The sequence below is a fragment of the Zootoca vivipara genome, chromosome 1 (assembly GCF_965207765.1).
Source record: "Zootoca vivipara chromosome 1, rZooViv2.hap1.1, whole genome shotgun sequence".
NCBI lineage: Eukaryota > Metazoa > Chordata > Lepidosauria > Squamata > Lacertidae > Zootoca > Zootoca vivipara.
This window is the reverse complement of record NC_142582.1, coordinates 96,601,453-96,621,077: the sequence shown is the minus strand read 5'-3', so window position 1 is coordinate 96,621,077 and position 19,625 is coordinate 96,601,453. Positions and strand designations below refer to the sequence as shown.

The window sequence follows — 19,625 nt, the reverse complement described above, 5'->3', positions numbered from 1 at the left end:
AGTTTTTAATATTTAATGCTGTATTGTTTTTAACACTCGATTGGGAACCGCCCAGAGTGGCTGGGGAAACTCAGCCAGATGGGCGGGGTATAAATAATAAATTATTATTATTTATTATGCTATGAGATCCTTTTGATTTTGACTGTTTGCAGGACTTGGGCTTTGGGGTTGCTGTAATACAGAAGTACCATTTCCCAACTAGGTAATTAGGCAGGATTTACCTAATGTGCCCAATCATGAGAAACCCTGCATAAGGGCTTCACTTTCATGAAGCGGGAGAGGGCACTCAGGGGTGATTATGCCAATGGCCATGTCTCAGTGATACTGACCAGATCGGCCTCCATATCCATAATCAAATAGTAGATGAGTGAGGTCTTATTCCAAGCCAACCTGGCATTCAGCACCAGCAGCTGCAGACCAAGGGCTGGCACAAACCTAATTCCCATGTTGGAAGAGGGTCTGGCATGTAGCACAGTAACCAACTGCCTGTGCCATGTACCCCTTACCCGGCCTGCCCCACCTCCCACACCTTACCTTCCCCTACCCTTAACCACTGTTATTCCCCCCCCCCCATGTCTTCCCCCACTCCTCCCCAGGCACATCCTACGCCCTTTTACTTTAAACAAAAACAAAAGAAAACCAAAATTTAAAAACCCACATATTAAGAGTCATTTTAAAAACAAATGTAAAACATGTTAAACAGTTGGGGCAATAAAACCAATAAATGAACCTTCAACAGGAGCTCCTAGATAGTGCCCCAACCCAAGAGTTTGTTCCAGCTTTTTGTAGCTGGAATGAGTCCAAGGCCCACTCTCCCAGGCCAGATGGAAAAGGCCTTCCAGGTAGGGACCATTAAAATAAGTCCTTCCAAGCTCCTTTCAAAGTCTCTCTTACATAGAAAAAAACCCCACACATTTGGCAAATTTAAAAAGCTTTACTTACAAACTGCAATTGCCAGATTCTTGTGCTTCAGAAAAAGTTGCACAGGCAGTAAAATTTAGCTTAGTTGCAGAAGTGAAAGTTCTTAACGTTTGGTATAGGAACTCAGAAGTGGCTTGTGAAAGCCATACGGCTAAGCTGGAGCAACCAGCTTAGCCTCTTCACACACTCAGCTTCTCAGGTAAACTGGGTACTGGACAATTGGCCTTATTACCTATTTCCTCCGAAGATGAGGGGGAAGTGACATCGCTAAGCCTGGCAGGACAGCTTAATCTGTGGTTTTAACCCCTTTATGCATTAATTAGACCTAAGCATGTTGGCTTATGGGACTAGTTATCCCACACTTACATCCAGATTATTTCACACATGCACACACACACACATATTTACATACACAATGGAAAAAATAAGCATATTTATTCAGAAGGTTTAAGATCACAACAGACCAGGGCAGATAAATATTGAAATATTTTAATTTTATATTTATCTGCTTTGGTCTGTTGTGATCTTAAACCTACTGAATGCTTCTGAATAAATATGCTTATTTTTCCCCATCCTCATGTAACTTTCTTTCTAAATGACAACTTAAGGCCTTTAAAGCTAAACTTTCTTAAACCTACACTGACCAACTAATGCTGTCTTCTTCTCTTCTAAAACAGCTGATCATAAGACAGTGTGGGCATTAAGCCTTTCTTCCAGTTCAGGCTCATCATTAGCCAGTGGCGTTGCTGTATAAATTCTCCTTCTGAACCCATGCAGAGCTCAACAGGATTGGGTTAGGGCCTCTTGCACAATGGAGCAGGGTGAAAAGGAAATTGCAAGGGGCAAAGAGTGTCAGCACAGCATCCAAAGGGCTGCCAGAGAAGCCCTGATAGTCTAGTACTAGGCTGAACAAACATATCTTCTAATAAAGAGGTGCATGGAGATTATAGAAGTTTAAATAGTAAATGCAGGGAGAGCAGTTTGGTACTATAAAATCAGCTTCAACATGTCTAATTGATTCTACTCTATAATTAGCACCAAACACTTTACAGTTTGTTACTGCATGCTTTTCTTTTGGTAGGGGATTCCTACCTGCCTTCTGTGGGGGATTCTTATTTCACTATCGCTGCTGACTAAATTGCCTACGGTAAGAGTTTATACAGCTTGCCTGCACCAGCTGTTTTCCCCCAGCCTCTAGAAGGAACCAGTTTGCAGTTGCTTCACTTGGGCTGTACAAAGGCTCTGAAGGTTTCACTCTGCAGGAACCTCTGGAAAAATCTGCTAACAGTTTCTTTACAGGGAAAAACTCATTCAGAGTGAAGCCAGAGCAAACTACTAGCATGCATTGTGTGTGTTTTTCATGCCATTGAGCGATTTGGAAAAAATGTAATGGTTTCATAATGTTTATATGAATAAATGCTTCTCTTAATTCTGTACTGCATTTTTTTTTACCAATTCATTTCTTCCTGCAAAGGAAGAAACAAATGTCGCCTGCTAGCATTAGTTCAATCTGGCTGACAACCTAGTTAACAGAGCAGTCCTATACAGGTCTACTCAGAATCCAGTACTTCAGTGGGCATAAGATTGCAACCTAAATGACAGTTAAAGAATTAAGCAGACTCTTCTCTGTGAATAACTGTAAATATATTTATGCTTATGCCCAAAGAAAGAATTTTCTATTCTCCTGTATACATCATAATTAGTTATTGATGTTTAAAATGTTAACATTGTTAAATATTTTTATTAATATTAATAAATGATTTAATGGCAGGAAGATGTGAAAAATCATGACCAAACATCAAAACTTTGATGGAAGGGGGAGGCTAAGAGAGACTATGTACACCCTACATTGCACACCTGCATGGTAGCATAGGCCAGTTGTGTTTTAACTACCTGATAATTGCTGCTACCACTTCCCCACTCAGCTCAAGGAAATACTAAAGAAGGGGGTTTCTGAGACAACACTCCCAGTGTTTCCCGCCAGATCCCTCTAAGATTAACGAGGGGTAAACCAGCCCACATCTCCCTGCCTCTCCAGAGATCAGAGCCCTTGCAGTTCTTTATTACCCTGAATCTTATTCTCTGAAAACATGGAGTGCTGGGGAACTCACAGACAGGCTTCACAGCCTATGGAGCATAGCTGGTCAGCTGCAGGTTTTCTTGATGATAGAATGGACCGTATTGGGAAGAACCACAGCCCACTGTCTCCACATCATACATAATTTAGACACTTTTATCATGCCACCTCTTACCTTTTCTCTAAACGGAAAAGCCCTAGGTGCTGTAACCTTTTCCTCATATGGTAGTTTCTCCAACCCCCTTGGTCATGTTGGTTACCCTTTTCTGAATCTTCTCCAACTCCACAATATCCTTTTTGAGGCGGGGCAACCAGAACTGTACACAGTATTGAAAGGCAGCCAAATCAATCAGTGAATGCTATCCTGTATGTTTACAGAAATACTTAAAATATGGAATATTTCTCTTATTCCATAAGAAGAAAGGGGAATCGTTTTTATTCCTTTGAGCAATAATACTTGAACACGGTTGGACTGAATAAAGATGCAGTCTACAAATTTGAGATGCAAAACCATGTACAATCTACTCCAAAGAAAAGAAGGAATAGAATTGTGAGTTGAGGCCTTATGAAGAGCAGTATGATGGGTGATTGCCAGGGAGTCACCAAAGAACTTGTTTAGTACTGTGTGGCATGGTTTTGATGCTACAATTTCAGTAGAGCAATCTGGTGTTCCAGAATGGAGCCACCTGGCAGAGAAGGAAAGATTCTCCCAGTTGCTACAGAGTGAATCCGCCTGCTACTCTAAATGGGCAGGCTGAGCAGGGCTAAATCCATTTGTGTATCTAGGTTAATTTCCAGCTCGACTTTTGTTAAAATCTCCAAATACGTTCTGTTTTTAATTACTAATAGAATAAGGATAATAATCAAGAATGTTATATTACTGTTCAAAATGCATTTGGGATAATATTATCTCTCCATTCAGCACATTGAAACATGAAAGCCAAATTAAATTCAACATTCTTTGTACTATAATGTAAGACTGCCGTCTGTGTGCAGTTTCTGAATATTAGACCTGATTGTAATAAGACTCAGAAACTGCATTTGTAAAAGGAAAAAAAATGTTAATTATTCATTGTGCATTCTGTACTACAGGGTCAATTTATTGAAACTGTAATTTATTTAAGTTGCATCTGGATGTAAAATATATCAGAAGTAATTAATTGTGTTCAGGATGTGATGAGGTAGATATATCCATAAAGGACAATTGAAAACAGTAGCCGCGTGGTATTGATTGCCTTTTTTGAGAGAAGGGGGAAAATCTTGTCCCGTTTTTAAATGTTAGCTATTCAGAGAGAGAAATTCTCTCTTGGGGAGAATGTTTTCCAGGTTGCTTCATTGCCAGGTGTTTGACATTGAGTGGAGCTTTAAATGAATGAAGCTTATGGCAGCCTTTGGAAATGACCGACTCCAGGGAATCTCAGCTTCCTGCTGTGAAAGTTTCTATTTTCAAAGCACATCAGTTTTAGTAGGAATGTTACAGTGGTCCCATATGCTTCTTCTGACAGAGAGCTAAGTTTCTTCCCTGAATATGAGACAGCTACTGAAGAGGTTTCCTTTCTGCTAACAAAATGAATTTCAATATGTTGCCAATGAATCAGTACGTTTCCAACCGTTAATGGAATTTTAGCTCCCTCTCATACTAATGGAAATTTGCTTTGTTTTCCTTCCTGTCTTCAGTACATTCTACGAATACTCCACTTTGTGGGTTCTAAAGGTGGATAGGAATCACCAAAGCAAGATGCCCATTTGCTTTGAAACTCATGCTACATTTTGCCCCCCTTGCCCCTTCCTCATAAACTCTTTTTCTCACTCTCTCCTTGACCTAGCAGTAGGAAGCCTTTGTCTGAGGTGTTCATCTGGAACAACTTTTCCACACTTGTTTTCATGTTCTGTTAGATTACAGGGCAGCAGGCCTACCTTTGAAGCTCCTTTCTCTTTTGTTTCTTTGCAGTGCACTCCAGTAATTAACTTTGTCCTTCTTTTATTTGTTCCAGTCAATCGCAGTCCACTCTGCTGAGCATCTTCTCCCAGGAGTACCAGGTTAGAAGTTTTCTCCTTTGTGAGGGTTGACAGGTGCCTAATTGAATGATGAATGTCCCTTTATTTCTTTGTAATTGAACTGCCAGCTTTCTGATTGGTTTGGAGGATGTTCCCCTTTCCACTTCAAGCACCGCCTGAGTCTCAGTGGATGGCTGCCAAGCCTACCCATCCATCTGTCTAATAACATCTAGCCTTTGCTTATTTGGTGGACCTGTAATAAATTATGCTAAACCATTATTATTCTGACAATAATAATTTCCCTGTGTTGCGTGGTTCCATGTGCTAAATGTTTGCTGACTTGCACTGTCAGTGCCGCTTTCCATGGCTGACAGAGATGATGATAAATGACCATTGCCGGAGTGGCAGAAGGCAAGAGAGGCAGAAAATGGAGTCATTTATCATGAGATGACAGGTGTCAGTCAAGTGGCAAGTCTCAATGGAATTACTTTTTGTAGTTTTCAAATAAGTTGTTTTTAAGCAATGTTCTTCCTGGTTTAAAATGCCAATTGAATTGTAAAACCAGAGTGCAGAGGACTTGGGTGGAATTGATTTGAAGGGAAATTAATATAAAGGTTGAAAGAGAGAACAAGTTTTTCTCTGCCCTCTGCAACCCTCAGCAAACTTATTTAGATTCAATTACTATGACCTTACTGCCTTTTACATATATGCTGTATTGCAGTACAGTCAAAAGATGTTTCATTCAATGAATAAATGAAAAATAATTTCCAGGAATTAATCTAGAATTTCAGGGCTTTCTTGGGCATTCATCTTTGCTGCATGCTTTCTTTTGGGCATATCATAAAGCTCTGTTGTTTGTCTTTTAAAGAAATTAATCAAAAGAACACATGCCAAACATCACACTCCGGAGGCAACCGAGGCTTACTATCAAAGGTATGAATTAAGACCATTAACAGGAGTACTTGCTAATTTGTGATCCAAAATATTTTACAGATCATAATCTCATTTTCTATGATTTCTTAAAGAACATGCATCCTTGTGTTAGAAGAGTTACCGTTTTAGTAACTCTTTCCAGGTAAGCTTTCCAGGATAAGTGGCACTTAGCCAGCTTCATGAGAATACTTGGAGACCACAATTCAGTGCACCGCTATGCATATGGAAGTCCCACTGACTTCCATGAGGCCTAAGTGCACATAATTTGCTGCTGGCTTTTAACCTTGATCTGTGGCAGTATTCTTTATTTTACATGCTAAGGGGCAGGTTTGACTATCAGGTTCTGTTAGTGAAAGCTAGCACAAAAACCCCTCCCACCACAGTGAGGCTTCCCTCCTCCTGTGCCCCCCATCCCTTTCCCAGATCTGCTCTTAAGAACCCCCAAAACTGTGGGTGGGGGAGGAAAGGGGAGGTTGTTATTTTGAGTAAACAGAAATGCTTGTGAATTGCACCCAAAGTTTCATGCTTTCCTTAGTCTAATGAATAGTACTGGTGACACATATATTTACCACGTTAAGTGTGCCTACATTTATAATTTTAGCTATTCTGTTATTAAATTAAAAATGGCATCCAGATATAGAGGATTTGCAACTTGGGACTGTGCCCGTTTTAGAAACAATGATGTCAAATACTACTTTTAAAGGAGGCATAAACCTTTAATATGTATGTCATTTCATAAAACTGTTAAGTGATTATGTGCACCTGGAGTTAATAAATTGTAATTGAAACTTGTTATATGTTATCTGTAGCTCTATTGACATAGACAACTCAGCCACATAATTGGGGCGTATTGATATCTCGTAGAGATGTGCAATTAAAATTTTACTATATAGACCAACATATGTAAAGTCTGCACAGTAAGATTGTACTTATGATTAAAGATGTCTGATATTTATGATTTAACAGTATCCTAATAAACAAAAGCATTTTAGAACTTGGCCCAAGCTGACTACATACTACACATATGAATCTATTATGTAATAGATATTCACCAATGCCAAAACCAGCAAAAGTGTACTATATTCTCTTCCATTTACAATCTGCTTGGCAGGGGGTTGGACTGGATGGCCCTTGTGGTCTCTTCCAACTCTATGATTCTATGTTGCTTCATATTAAAGTAGCTACAGTGGTTCTAATGTCTTCCTTATAGCTGCTATATTTCGTTGCTCCCAGATTAGGAAAAAATATTACATAGTGAGTAGATCAGCCAGAGTTAATCAGCAGGGCCTTGTTATGTATAGACCTGTGTGTTATGATGTCCTTGTTACATAAACTATGTAAAATTATGTATAATGCATGAATCAAATGGGAACAATATCATGTAGTGTAACTTTTTTGTTTTTAAAACGTTATGCATAAAATGTGGTTTGTAATGTTTGTTATACTTAATCCCAGAACTATGAGAATGTTTGTTTTTAAACATGTCACGTGAGATGTTATTAAAAAACACCCAAGTTACTCTGGTAACTATTGTAGCCAGTCTCATCTTGTGTATCAATAGCAGGGATAATTCTCACCAAGATCTGTGAATATTAATACTCCTAATTATCCAAATTCTCAGTTTTTCTTTGTTATTATTATTTTGTATACTGGTTTTTCAAAACCAAATGTCCTCCCAATCATAATCGGAAAGCTATGAACAAAAAATGCAGTAAATTTCATCAAAATCCTGTCACTAAGCATCACAAACAAATTGGGGGGAAAGCCACTCTGAAACTAACAGAGCATCCTTGAAACAAACATAAAAATTGGTACTGCCAGCCTAACATCATGGAATCTATTAACTTAAGCCAGCAGTTATATTTTTATGTTTGTTTTAATAGCAGGCATAATTACAGCCACCCATCCCCTCACCCCCATTAGACCTGTGACTCATATCAACCTACAAAACTCTTGCAGCAAATATTGTGAGTTCAGCTTGCAGTGGCAATGCAGATGAGGTGAGGAGTGATGTACTAGGGCAGGCATCCCCAAACTGCAGCCCTCCAGATGTTTTGGCCTACAACTCCCATGATCCCTATCTAACAGGACCAGTGGTCGGGGAAGATGGGAATTGTAGTCCAAAACATCTGGAGGGCCGAAGTTTGGGGAAGCCTGTGCTAGGGCTAACTTTTGCCGTTCCCCCCAACAGAGCCATAACGAGTATGGGATAAAACAGCTACTCTCAGATGACATCCACACCATACATTTAAAGCATGATGATACCACTTTAAACACTAATGGGTGCCCCCAAAGAATTCTGGGTGCTGTATTTATTTATTTATTATATTTAGATACCGCCTTTCATCCAGAGATCACAGGGCGGTTGACGGCATAAATTGACAAAGGGAAAACACAAAATATACAATAAAAACAGAAACAAAGCAAACCAATAACCCTCATCCCACAGAAACATACCTGTTTTTAATTGCTTTTATTGATAATGTGTTGTTTTTTGTGACCAACTTCTGGACTCCATCACAATGAAGCAGTGTGTATAAATATTGTGGAAATAAAATAAAAAATAACCTATATTATTAATTAATTAATTAATTAATTAATACCCTGCCCATCTGGCTGGGTTTCCCCAACCACTCTGGGTGGCTCCCAATAGAATACAGTATTAAAAACACAAATATTAAATATTACAATATTAAAACAGTCCTGTAAGATAAGCTGTTGTAAGAATGCTGACAACATGTGTTTTAATCTCTTACTGTTAGTTTTAATTACCTGTAGTTCATTAAGGATGCTGAGAGTTGTTAGTAGACCCCTATTCTCACAAAATTAAAATTCCCAGAATTCTCTGTGGAGGAGGATTGATTGTTAAACCACCCTGGGAACCACTTCTCAGGGAGATGGAACAACAAGTAGGGCCCCCTCTGTCAATCTTAACACACACGGAAGTCTGTAGGGAAGGTGGCGGTTTGTTAGGTATTTGCCACCTGAGCATTTAGGACTTTACACACCAATGTGAGCACCTAGAATTGCTTCTGGAAATGTAGTGGCAACCAGTGCAGCTGCTTTAAAATAGAGGTTAACTGAGATCTAAGTAGAACCCCCTTCCAGTAAGCTAGCACTGTATTTTGAACCAGTTGAAGTTCCTGAATACGTCAAGCGCAGGCTCATGTACCGCACACTGCAATAATCCAGTCTGGAAGTTATCAGAACAGGAGTACAATGGCCAAGTAATTGTTGTTCCAAAGGGTCCATAGTCCGTGAACCATCTGGGGCTGGTAAAAGTCACTCCCAGCCCCCTAAGTCATTTGAGAGCCTCATTTTTTACTTGTGGGTTCCAACCTTAATATTTGTTCTTCTATTGTGGACCACTGAGCCACATGTGAAAAATTAGCTTATTCCAATCCACTGACAAACCAGCCTCCACACTACAGTTTTGAATATTGAAGTTCACATGTTCTTTGTTCACATTAAATACAGCGATTACTTCCATAGATCTGTCGGGGTTCCCTGGATAAGTTTCTGAATGTACATTGAATAATGAGTTAATTACTGAACTTTGGTGGGTGTGTAGGGGGACACCGCCAATACATGCTCGTTATCTTGGAAGCAGAGAGATTTAAGGGCTGGAGTTTGTTCAGTTTATATACAGTATACGGTGGAATTCAACACTGCACTTTGCCAATCATTCTGTCTGTGCAATCATTGTGGAATGATCCGCCTATTCTTCTCACACATGCTGTTCTTACCCCCCAGAGCAAATTCCCGCACATGCAATGTGGTGGGGGGACTCTTGTTGCTTACACAGGGTTCCATTGATGGTGCTTATTAAGTGAACCCACAGTGTTTAAGAATGGTTTACAGAAACCTATTTCAATCCATGGTTTTGCATCCTGGTTTCTGGCAAGTCTTTGCCCTTAACATTAAAACATGGTTACAGAAAACAAACCATAGTTGAGGATTATTATGCTGGCTACATCATTGTTTAATGACCTCTGTCTAGATTATCCAATGGTCTGTTGACTGTTTCTTTAACATGATAATTTGTAACTCAGGGGTCATTACAGAGCATCACTTCACCAAGAAACCTTATTATATTTAGGCTGCAATCCTGTGTACTCTTACCTGAGAGTAAGTTTCAATGGACATACTGTAGTTGAATTTACTTCTGAGTAAATATACATTGCACTGTTAATGTTAATTAAATAAGGTTTTAAATAAGGAAGGTGCAAGTTACTTATTAGGTAGAATATGTTAATGTTTGCACAATGCTAATAAACTATGAGGCTTCAATTCATTTATTTCGGTGGCTGTGTAAGTGATAAATAAAAATAAGCAGAATTCTCATTCAATAAAATATTAATTTGGGAGTCTGTCTTCTTTATTTATCATTAAAGTACTCTGTTGCTTTGTCCCCCAAGACTAACTGTGATTTTAGAGCTCTAGGAGAGAGAAAAATCTAAGTTGTCTTTTCTCTTTTCATTCATTATGTAAATTCCAAAAGCAAGCTGCTTAGGTCATTTTCTGACCTGTGCTGCAAATATCAGGGTCAGCATGAATGTGGTGCATGGACTGAGAATAACAGGTCAGTAAGTTCAGGGTAAAATGCATAACATGGTGGAGATATGTTTGGTCCCCAGTGAGTTTAATGGTAACTCTTTCCAACAATGGAATAATTAACTCTATAGCCACCCATTTGACTACATGCGGATTCTGAATATTCTCATTTGAGCATATCCTTAAGTGCTGTGGTTTATATTTCATATGAGAGAGAGAGAGAGAGACCAAGAGATATTTAGATTTCACAGTAAGGGGATAAGCGCCAATTTCTCTTAATGTTGCAGCATATTATGCATCCTTCTTCCTGTAGTTCTTATTTTGTTTTCCATTTCTCCCCTGCATTTCGATTCATAAAGAGCCTCTAGGGTGGTTTGACAGCTTAATTGACTGTGTATTTATACTGTAAACCACATTGTAATATTTGGCCAAAGGGTATTATATTAACAACAACAACAACAACAACAACAACAACAACAACAAACAACAAAATTTAAAATCCAATAAAACTAGCAGTATCTTATACCACTTTTTCCATTCTAATAATAATGACAACAATAATAAGCCTTGTTTGTTTAGCTTCTTGAAACTGATGTTGTAAAATACTACATGATAGAATGTATGGTAAGGTAAAGGACCCCTGGACATTTAAGTCCAGTCAAATTCAACTATGGGGTGCAGCGCTCATCTCCGCTTTCAGGCCAAGGGAGTCAGCGTTTGTCCGCAGAAAGCTTTTCCGGGTCATGTAGCCAGCATGACTAAATCCCTTCTGCCTCAACGGAACACTGTGATGGAAGCCAGAAACACATGAAAACACCATTTACCTTCCTGTTGCTGCTATTGATCTACTCGTGATGGTATGCTTTCAGACTGTCAACTTTACAATCGGCAAGCCCAAGAGGCTTGGCGGTTTAGACCAAAGCACCACCCATATCCCATAGAATGTATGACTAGCATGGTATAGCGTTCTGCAGCTTAGTCCACATACTACTTGCTTAAAAGAGCCCTTATCAGCCGAAGGCCCATCTAGTCCAGCACTCTGTTCTCACAGTGCCCAAACAGGTGCCCCTGGCAAGCTTGGAAGCAGAACCCGAACACAACAGCACTCTTCCTACCTGTGATTCTCAAGAAAGCAGAGGATGTGTATCACCTGTGTGAGTGCAGTCACCATTTTTGTGGGTTCTGTTGGAGGTTAACCTTTCATTTCTATGTTTCACTAGCTGGCCCTGCCACGCGTTGCTGTGGGTTATTTGTGTGATTTCCCCTACCCTGTGCCGATCCATGATGTATCCCTGTGATTCCCCCACTCCTCCCCTCACCCCCCAGCTTATCCCTGTGATTCCCCCCTTATCCCCCTCCCTCATCCCTGTGAATCCCCCAACTCTGTCCTGAAACATGACCTATTATGCCCCCCTCTTCCCCCCACCCCGGCTTATCCCTGTGATTTCCCCCCTCTCCTCCCCCTAACCCCCCCCACTTACCCCTTGTGATTTCCCTCCTCTCCTCCGTCCAACCTCCCCCGGGTTATCCCTGTGACCCGTTCATTTTGCACACAATAATTCCCCCAATGCACGTGTTCTGTAAAATTTTGCCCTGTCGCAACCTTGACTCCCCTACCCACGTGTGTTATGTGAAGTAACATTTATTCTACCCAAAGGCATGGCCCTGTATGCTGCGGCCTGTTCTATGCTGCGGCCTATTCGGCCCCCCATTCCCCACCCAGGCAGGCCCCTAAATCCACTCAGCCTAGTCTGCAAAGCCGAGGCGAGATACTGTGGAGAGGGCAGGTTTCATCCCTGTGTCTCCCCCCACCCTGTTCTGACCCATTACCTATCCCTGCCTCCTATTTGGCCCCCACCCACCCCCCACCCCAAGCAGGCCCCTACCTCCACTTGGCAATGTTGGGCCTTGTTGCTGCAAAAGGCCTGTTTTCAGTTGGTTGCTCTGGAATTTTGTGATGACATCTGGTGGCGCGGCTTTGCAGGCAGCAGTGGGCGATCTGCCTTTCTATTGGATGCTGCTGGAGTCTTCAGAGCTTCTGCTGGTGACATCTAATTTGGGCGCCACTTTTTGTGTTTAATCATTATTTTAGGTATGCTTTTTGGAAATTTTTGTATGCCAGATCCCTCACTGATGGGCATGGAACATTGTGGCCAAATTTGTTACATTACAGTTCAGCGGTTATGGAGAAAGGCTGTTACATCTGCGTGCACAATGCCTATATAGATTGCCCCCACATGCTGGCTTCCATGGCAGCTGCCAGTGATGTGACAGTGCTTTTTTAAAAAAAGAAAAAAAGAAAATGTCCATACAAACTGTGAATGGTCTTCTTGATGGTGAAATGGCGATGCTGCAGACCTAAACACCAATGCACCTACTACTTGAATGAAAAAGAAAGCTCTTGTCATTGGGATGGATTCAGAATTTGCCTCCTGTAAACAGAGGGACTCCTGTCCAATGGATAAATCCCCCTGATTGAACAAGAGGAAAGAGGCAATATTTGTTGACTCTTCCCTCCCTTTGAAAGGTGCATATGTACCCAGAAACCCTTCTCTGGAAGGTTGTGCAGATCCTCTGGAACAGCATGGGAGATGGCTCTGAGGAAACAAGGGGAAACTTAAACATCTTTCTGCCAGTGGGAGCATCCTGAGTAGAACTGCATTCAAGGGAGTCTTCCAACAACAAGTGCAACCTCTGGTTCCATTGCATCAATTTCCAAGGGCTAATCATCATCTTAGCCATTAAAGCACAGTTCTCTGGGTGTGTCATTTGTAAAATGAATATTGGCATTTCTTACTAATTTTATACAGTGGTACCTCTACTTACGAATTTAATGCGTTCCAAACGCACATTCGTAAGTCGAAAAAAATTGTAAGTCGAATCCCATAGGAATGCATTGGGAGAAAAATTCGTAAGTAGAAGCAACCCTATCTAAAAATTCGTAAGTCGAAAAAATCCTATCTAAACCGCATCCATGATGGCGGACGGAGCTCTGTTCGTAAGTAGAAACATTCGTAAGTAGAGTTATTCGTAAGTCGAGGTACCACTGTAAATGTATGGAAATTCATATCCCAGTGAATGTTGTGAGTTGTGACTGTCAGCATTTACTTGTACATGCCTGAAATGTGGAGAAATATATATACACTTGGAGCCATTCACAGAATTGACCTGAGATTGTTGGCGTTCACCAAAATTTGGACATTTACCATTCACATGTCCTGGTTCAGCTGACATGGTAAGCCAAACTATTGCTTACCAGGATCGCATGAACATGTGGGCTCTTGGAAAGGAGCTCACAGCTATTTCACTCTTCCCTGTCCTTTTAGCTTCTGCACTGCCCTGAGCTAAACCTGGCTTGATGTGTTGTCTGAACTGGGACTCATGGTTAAGTGCTTTCCTCACTAACCATGTAGTCAAGAACAGACCATAGTTTGGCCTATCATGTCATGAACCAAAGCCAATATATAATTATGAACACTGCTCTTTTTCACTGGACATCACAACTGCCTCCTTTAATGTTGTCCCTCCTGTGGCAATATTTGTTGGAGCTGAATGTGCACAAAGTATGACCAAGAAAATACAGGCAGCAACCATTTTGCACAGGGGTTCCATTTCAGCACCCCACCCCCGTACGTCACTGGAGCATGCATAAGCCCACCCTGTTCCGCTCCTGCCCAATACTATCCCATTTTTGGTCCACTTCTAAGTCAGCAGCAACGAGCGTATGCATGATCACATGTCAGTTGGACGCACGTAAAATAGTCACTGCCTGTAAAAGTCATACTGCCTGGTGTAGCTCACAAGAGGAGGTAAATGATAACAGTCAGGATTTTCCTGTACACACTTAACCAGGAAAACACCGTTGAACTCAATGGAACTCATCTCTGAGTAGAAATTCAGAGAGTTTGAAGTCTCAAAGCCAGCCTGAGGAGCAGTTCATGTGAGCTCACAAAGTGAGCCTGAGTTTGACCTCTGAGACCAGCGTTCAGACTACTCCATCCACAAGCCACCATCAGCACCTCAAATGTAGGATTTTAATGATGATGTGGCATAGATCTTTCTGCTTTGCTCATGAAGGAGAAGCAATAGTAGAGTTTGGTCACCAGGAACTGTTTTGCAAATATTTATATTTTAAGCTAACTTTACTTTCTTCAATCAGTTTCTTCCTGGAATTTTCCAGAGAGGGAGAAAGAGAAAGAGAGACTTAAGACTTCAGTGTTGACCTTTTCTTTAAATCTGCAGTATTATTTTATTTTTGTATTGTCTAGGTACCTTAATGGAGTGATAGAAAATGCAGCTTCTCCTGTATTATTGGACCTGGCCAATGAGGTAAAACATTTTTTTAAATCATCTTTGTCTGGTAAACATAAGAGGCTTATCTTTAGTGACTTTTACTTAAAACTATAATTGGTTTCAAGATGCATCATGCATTTAAAATTGTTCTGTTGTCTGTTAGTACTTACAGTAATTAAACAAAATACATTTATTAGTTAATGAGTTAATGTAATTAATATTTTACCTTCAAGGTGGATGTGCAAATAGCACATTTATTCTTTTATTGAAAGGTTCCTTCCTCTTCCCTTTTTAAAAGAAATCTAGAAAGAGAAGAAAAGTGCTTATTTTAAAATGCTGATTTTACTTTCATCTACTTGGGCATTTTAATAATTAATGAATTTAATTTCATGTTAAGTTTTCTTTTCATAAAAATAAACAAAAATGTAAGATTTTACAATAAGTGTCAAAACAATTACCTTTTTAAATCTTCCTTTTAGCATGTAAGTTATAGCAAAGAGAAACAGTTTAATATTAATTTTTGTTCTGCATGTACACTGTAGTTCAAAGAACTGATAATCTGACATTTGTATTATAGTTACCCAAATTTAGAGGTGCAATAAGTTTTTGGAGTTTGGTGGTGACAGATTTATGTCCAATGTAGGTGGACAGTGATGGACAGGAGCTTAGATTGTAGGCACTGTGGTCCCTGATGGGCTTGCTTAAACACTTGCTACATCACCTATCCAATGAGCTTGAGGAAGATTGGACCATGATCAGTGCTTTTAGGGGTGGACCCGAGTGAAGACAGCTCCATCTACCCCTAGTTTATTTATGGTGAAGATTTCCAGAAGCAGCTTTTCTGCTGCAGCACAAAATGTGTTTAATTATGACAGATGTCTATCTAGGGAGAGATGTAACTTTAATCTCTTAATATATTGATTTGCAGCAATAACTATCTTAATTGATATGCTTTGAAATTCTTATACAAGCCTTGGAAGTATATCCTAAAATGCACGATGTTGTGTTGCTTTTTAAATAGTAAAAGGTGGGAAATTACGTTAAAAATTATGTGCTTGGAATATAAGCGGAACAGTAGCAGCTAGCCCTACATGTTACATTAGGAAGTATGTCTTTTCTGTAAGCTTCTGTCTGATTTACATTACTGTAGTCTGCAAATGAGCAATTACCTATCAGTTACTAGATGTTTCTAATGGTCTATGAAGTGTCTATACATTGTAATAATAGAGTGAACATACGAAAGGGATTGGTTTGTATTAGTGCCAAAGGATGCTTCTCGGGGTTTCTGACATAATGTTTCAAGTTTACACCGTTCTCTTTTTTCCTTTTAAACAAAGAAATATTGTAATGGAACAGATCCTTAGTAAATAACATGCATTGCATGGAGATTGTCATAGCAGAGTACCTTGTGGGTGCAAAGAAATACAATGTTAGCAGTCTTGCTTGCATATATTTTCCTTTGCATTTTCCCTTTCTACATGCAGTTTCTATTCACATGCAGATAATACACTTAATTTCTAATACCTGAAGCACTTGTTTAACCATATACTATATATGTGCAACCTAACAATTCATATTGTTAGGTTTCATTTGGTTTACAAAGAAACTTAGAGATAAATAAAATCATGGTTAAAGAAAAAGTTATTTCCAGTAACTTAATTTATTGCTAGCAAAGTAGCAGGTATATTTGAAAGGTATTTTTTTTTGTGTGACTGCTTCTGATGCATTAGGGAAATGTGGCAGTAACAAAGCACGAGATCACTGCTTCTACACAATCAAGCTGCCATTTTTATATGATAGTTAATATTTAAATGGCATACTCCTGCATCTGCTGACAATTGGTATAATGGTAATACTTTATGAGTCAATATATATTTAATCAGTAGAAACTGTAAAAATTGATGAGAAATATATAACATAGATGCATTACAATGTGTAGCATCCCTCTTAAATAAGAATAGGCCTCTGTTGTTTTGTTGTTTTTTTCAGTGTCCCAGTTATTGTAAAATTTTAGGTATTAGATATGTTAATTTTCAGAAGGTTAATTTTAAAAACAACAACCCTCAAAACTCTGATGTGTGTTAAGAATAATAAAATTAGTTCACACCAGGCAAATATTTTCTAGTGGGATTTGAAGCACTATGAATTTTACTTACATGCTAAATTCTGACATGAAGCATGATGGCCCTATTTCAGAGAAAGATGGGTGCATGATTAATATGAAAATTAGGCAGATGCAAGTACCTGAACTAATAAGGTAGTCCTTATTCAGGCTGGACTACCTTCAGTAATTTCACCATTTTTCATATGTCAGCTCTGATGTGGGTTACTGAAAATAAGCAGTTCTGTAGAAAGCATTCCTTTCTACTTGGGGAATTTAAGGGCATCCAAGTACATACCGGTATATTTATTTGGGAAAATATATGTACAAATAAGGGCAGCTTTTAGGGTTTTCTAGTTTCTAATTTTGTATGAAATGAAATTGTATATTAATACACATGAAAACACCAAGAAAATAATGACTGTCATAATGCAAGTGAGGTTTAGTCATCTATTGTGAAGTAAAAAGTGCTTTATTCACTAGAGTATTGTAATTTGCATTTTTTTTAAAAAAAATGCTGGTATTCAGAGGATACTGCAGCTCATTTTTTAAATAAATACATGCCTTTAAATGGAAGAGGATCTATCTCAGAAAATATCCCTATATCTTAAATATATTTTAGAAAACCTTTCTGAGGTACATAAGATTCATTTTTTCTCATGACCTTAATATTCTCCTAGAAAGCACACTGGTTGATCTTGAATTAGTGTTAGTGATTTATTACATTTGGTGATTATCAATGAGAGATTGTTAAACAACAGCCTAACTGTTTCTTTTTAACAAATTGTCTGGAATATACTAGATTTGGGTTTGGAGGGAAGTAATTTAGATTTGGGTATTTGTTATTAACCTTTTAAAAATGAGATACAATGCTGTTAAATTGGCTGCTTGAAGAATCAGAACCTATAGGTTTGTATCATCTAAATGAAAATGCAGAATATTGCTGGGTCTATTTTTATTTAAGATTTTTAAAAATCCATCCTTCATTCTACATTGTTGTTAAAAAGAACGTGGAAGTGGTCTGTTTAGGTAAAATGTATGTGCATTTTTGTGTATGTGTATTTTGCATTCCATGTGCACATTTTGTTGATAAGTGGAAGCTATTGTTGCATGTTAGTTGGATTATGCTTCATGCAGTATACATTAAACTGTGTGCTTTAGGTTGAAAATAGTTGAGAGATAAAAGCTACTTAGAGCTTCATTCATATTCCTTGCCACAATGCCATTCAGGTTCCCGGTATATCATATATACTAAAACTGATCCTGAGTTATGACAGATATGACACTGCTCCTGAACAACAGGAGGGAGGTATCAAAATGCTTAAATGAACCCCAAGATTTGCTGCAATAGAAAAAATATTTATAATAATAATAATATAATAATAATAATTTATTATTTATACCCCGCCCATCTGGCTGGGTTTCCCCAGCCACTCTGGGCGGCTTCCAACAGAAGAATAAAATAATCATTAAAGATTAAAAGTCTCTCTAAACAGGGCTGCCTTCAGATGTCTTCAAATAGCTGTTTTTCTCTTTGACATCTGATGGGAGGGCGTTCCACAGGGCAGGCACCACTACCGAGAAGGCCCTCTGCCTGATTCCCTGCAACTTGGCTTCTCGCAACGAGGGAACCGCCAGAAGGCCCTCGGCCCTGGACCTCAGTGTCCGGGCAGAACGATGGGGGTGGAGACCCTCCTTCAGGTTTAGATTGGGGACTCAAGCAGGCCGCCATAAAACAGCCCAGTAAGTGCTGAGCATGCTCAGTGGCCACACAGTGTTTGTTGTGGTGGTGAACAGGAAACGAGTAATGGAATGGAGAACCCAGAAAGAAGGTATGACTGGCTATAACAGTGAACAAGAGCACTCCACATTGCGACACTTGATTATAGGTCCCACAAATGTGGCTAAGAAAGCATATAACAAATACAAATGAGATCATAACTTTAAAAAGTATTGGTAATTGTGATGTAATCTGATTTATATCCTAGGTCAGGTAAGTTTATCTTTCCAAAAGGATAAAGGGAGTGATAGAGAACAAATCCCTAACACCCCTTTGTTGATATAAGTGATAACATGGAACCACATTTCAAAAACAGCTGAAGTTGTTCTTCATCTTTCCCCTGAGGTGGATTTTGCCCCATCACTGATGGCTCGAATAGTGTTGGAAAAATTTCTACAAGAACAAGAAGGATCAATCCGTAAGTATTTTTTAAAATAAATATTTAGCTTCATATAATTACAATTAGCTACAAATAACAAGATAGAATTATAATTAAGCTAAAGAGAGAATCTTTTTAGTCCTGAACCTTGGATAGATCATTATTTTCAAGCATTATTGTTAGATCTGCTCTGACTGAACATGTAGTAATAATTAACAATGATAATTTTATTATTTGTATCCCGCCCATCTGGCAGGGCTGCCCCAGCCACTCTGGGTGGCTTCCAGTATATACAGAAACATAATAAAACATAAAACATTAAAAACTTCCCTATACAAAGGAATGTTGTCCAGGGTGTGCATAAATTCTTCTGAAGTATTTTTTCACTAAGGACATTCATATAAAGTTGAAAGGGCAATAGCCAGCCTAGTCATGTTCAGAGTAGACTCACTAATTTCAATATGTTTTCTCTTACATCCATAATGTGATAGCGTTTCAATTGCATTTCTTGCTGTCACACATTCAAATGACCCTAGTTAAGGCAATTTTGAATACGTAGCACAAAGGTGTTTCTGTTCCCATTTTAGAA

General features: G+C 39.1%; 1 protein-coding gene across 4 annotated transcripts in view; it reads left to right on the top strand.

The window, feature by feature from the left end:
* CDIN1 (CDAN1 interacting nuclease 1) overlaps nucleotides 1–19,625 on the top strand; it is a 120,569-nt gene that overhangs the window by 24,920 nt on the left and 76,024 nt on the right. For all 4 annotated transcript variants that reach the window (XM_035110485.3, XM_035110456.3, XM_088671281.1 and 1 more), the window contains 4 exons: nucleotides 4,993–5,038; nucleotides 5,865–5,929; nucleotides 14,752–14,812; nucleotides 19,003–19,075. In XM_035110485.3, the coding sequence (XP_034966376.3) occupies nucleotides 4,993–5,038; nucleotides 5,865–5,929; nucleotides 14,752–14,812; nucleotides 19,003–19,075 (245 nt within the window). The remainder of the gene's footprint in view (nucleotides 1–4,992; nucleotides 5,039–5,864; nucleotides 5,930–14,751; nucleotides 14,813–19,002; nucleotides 19,076–19,625) is intronic.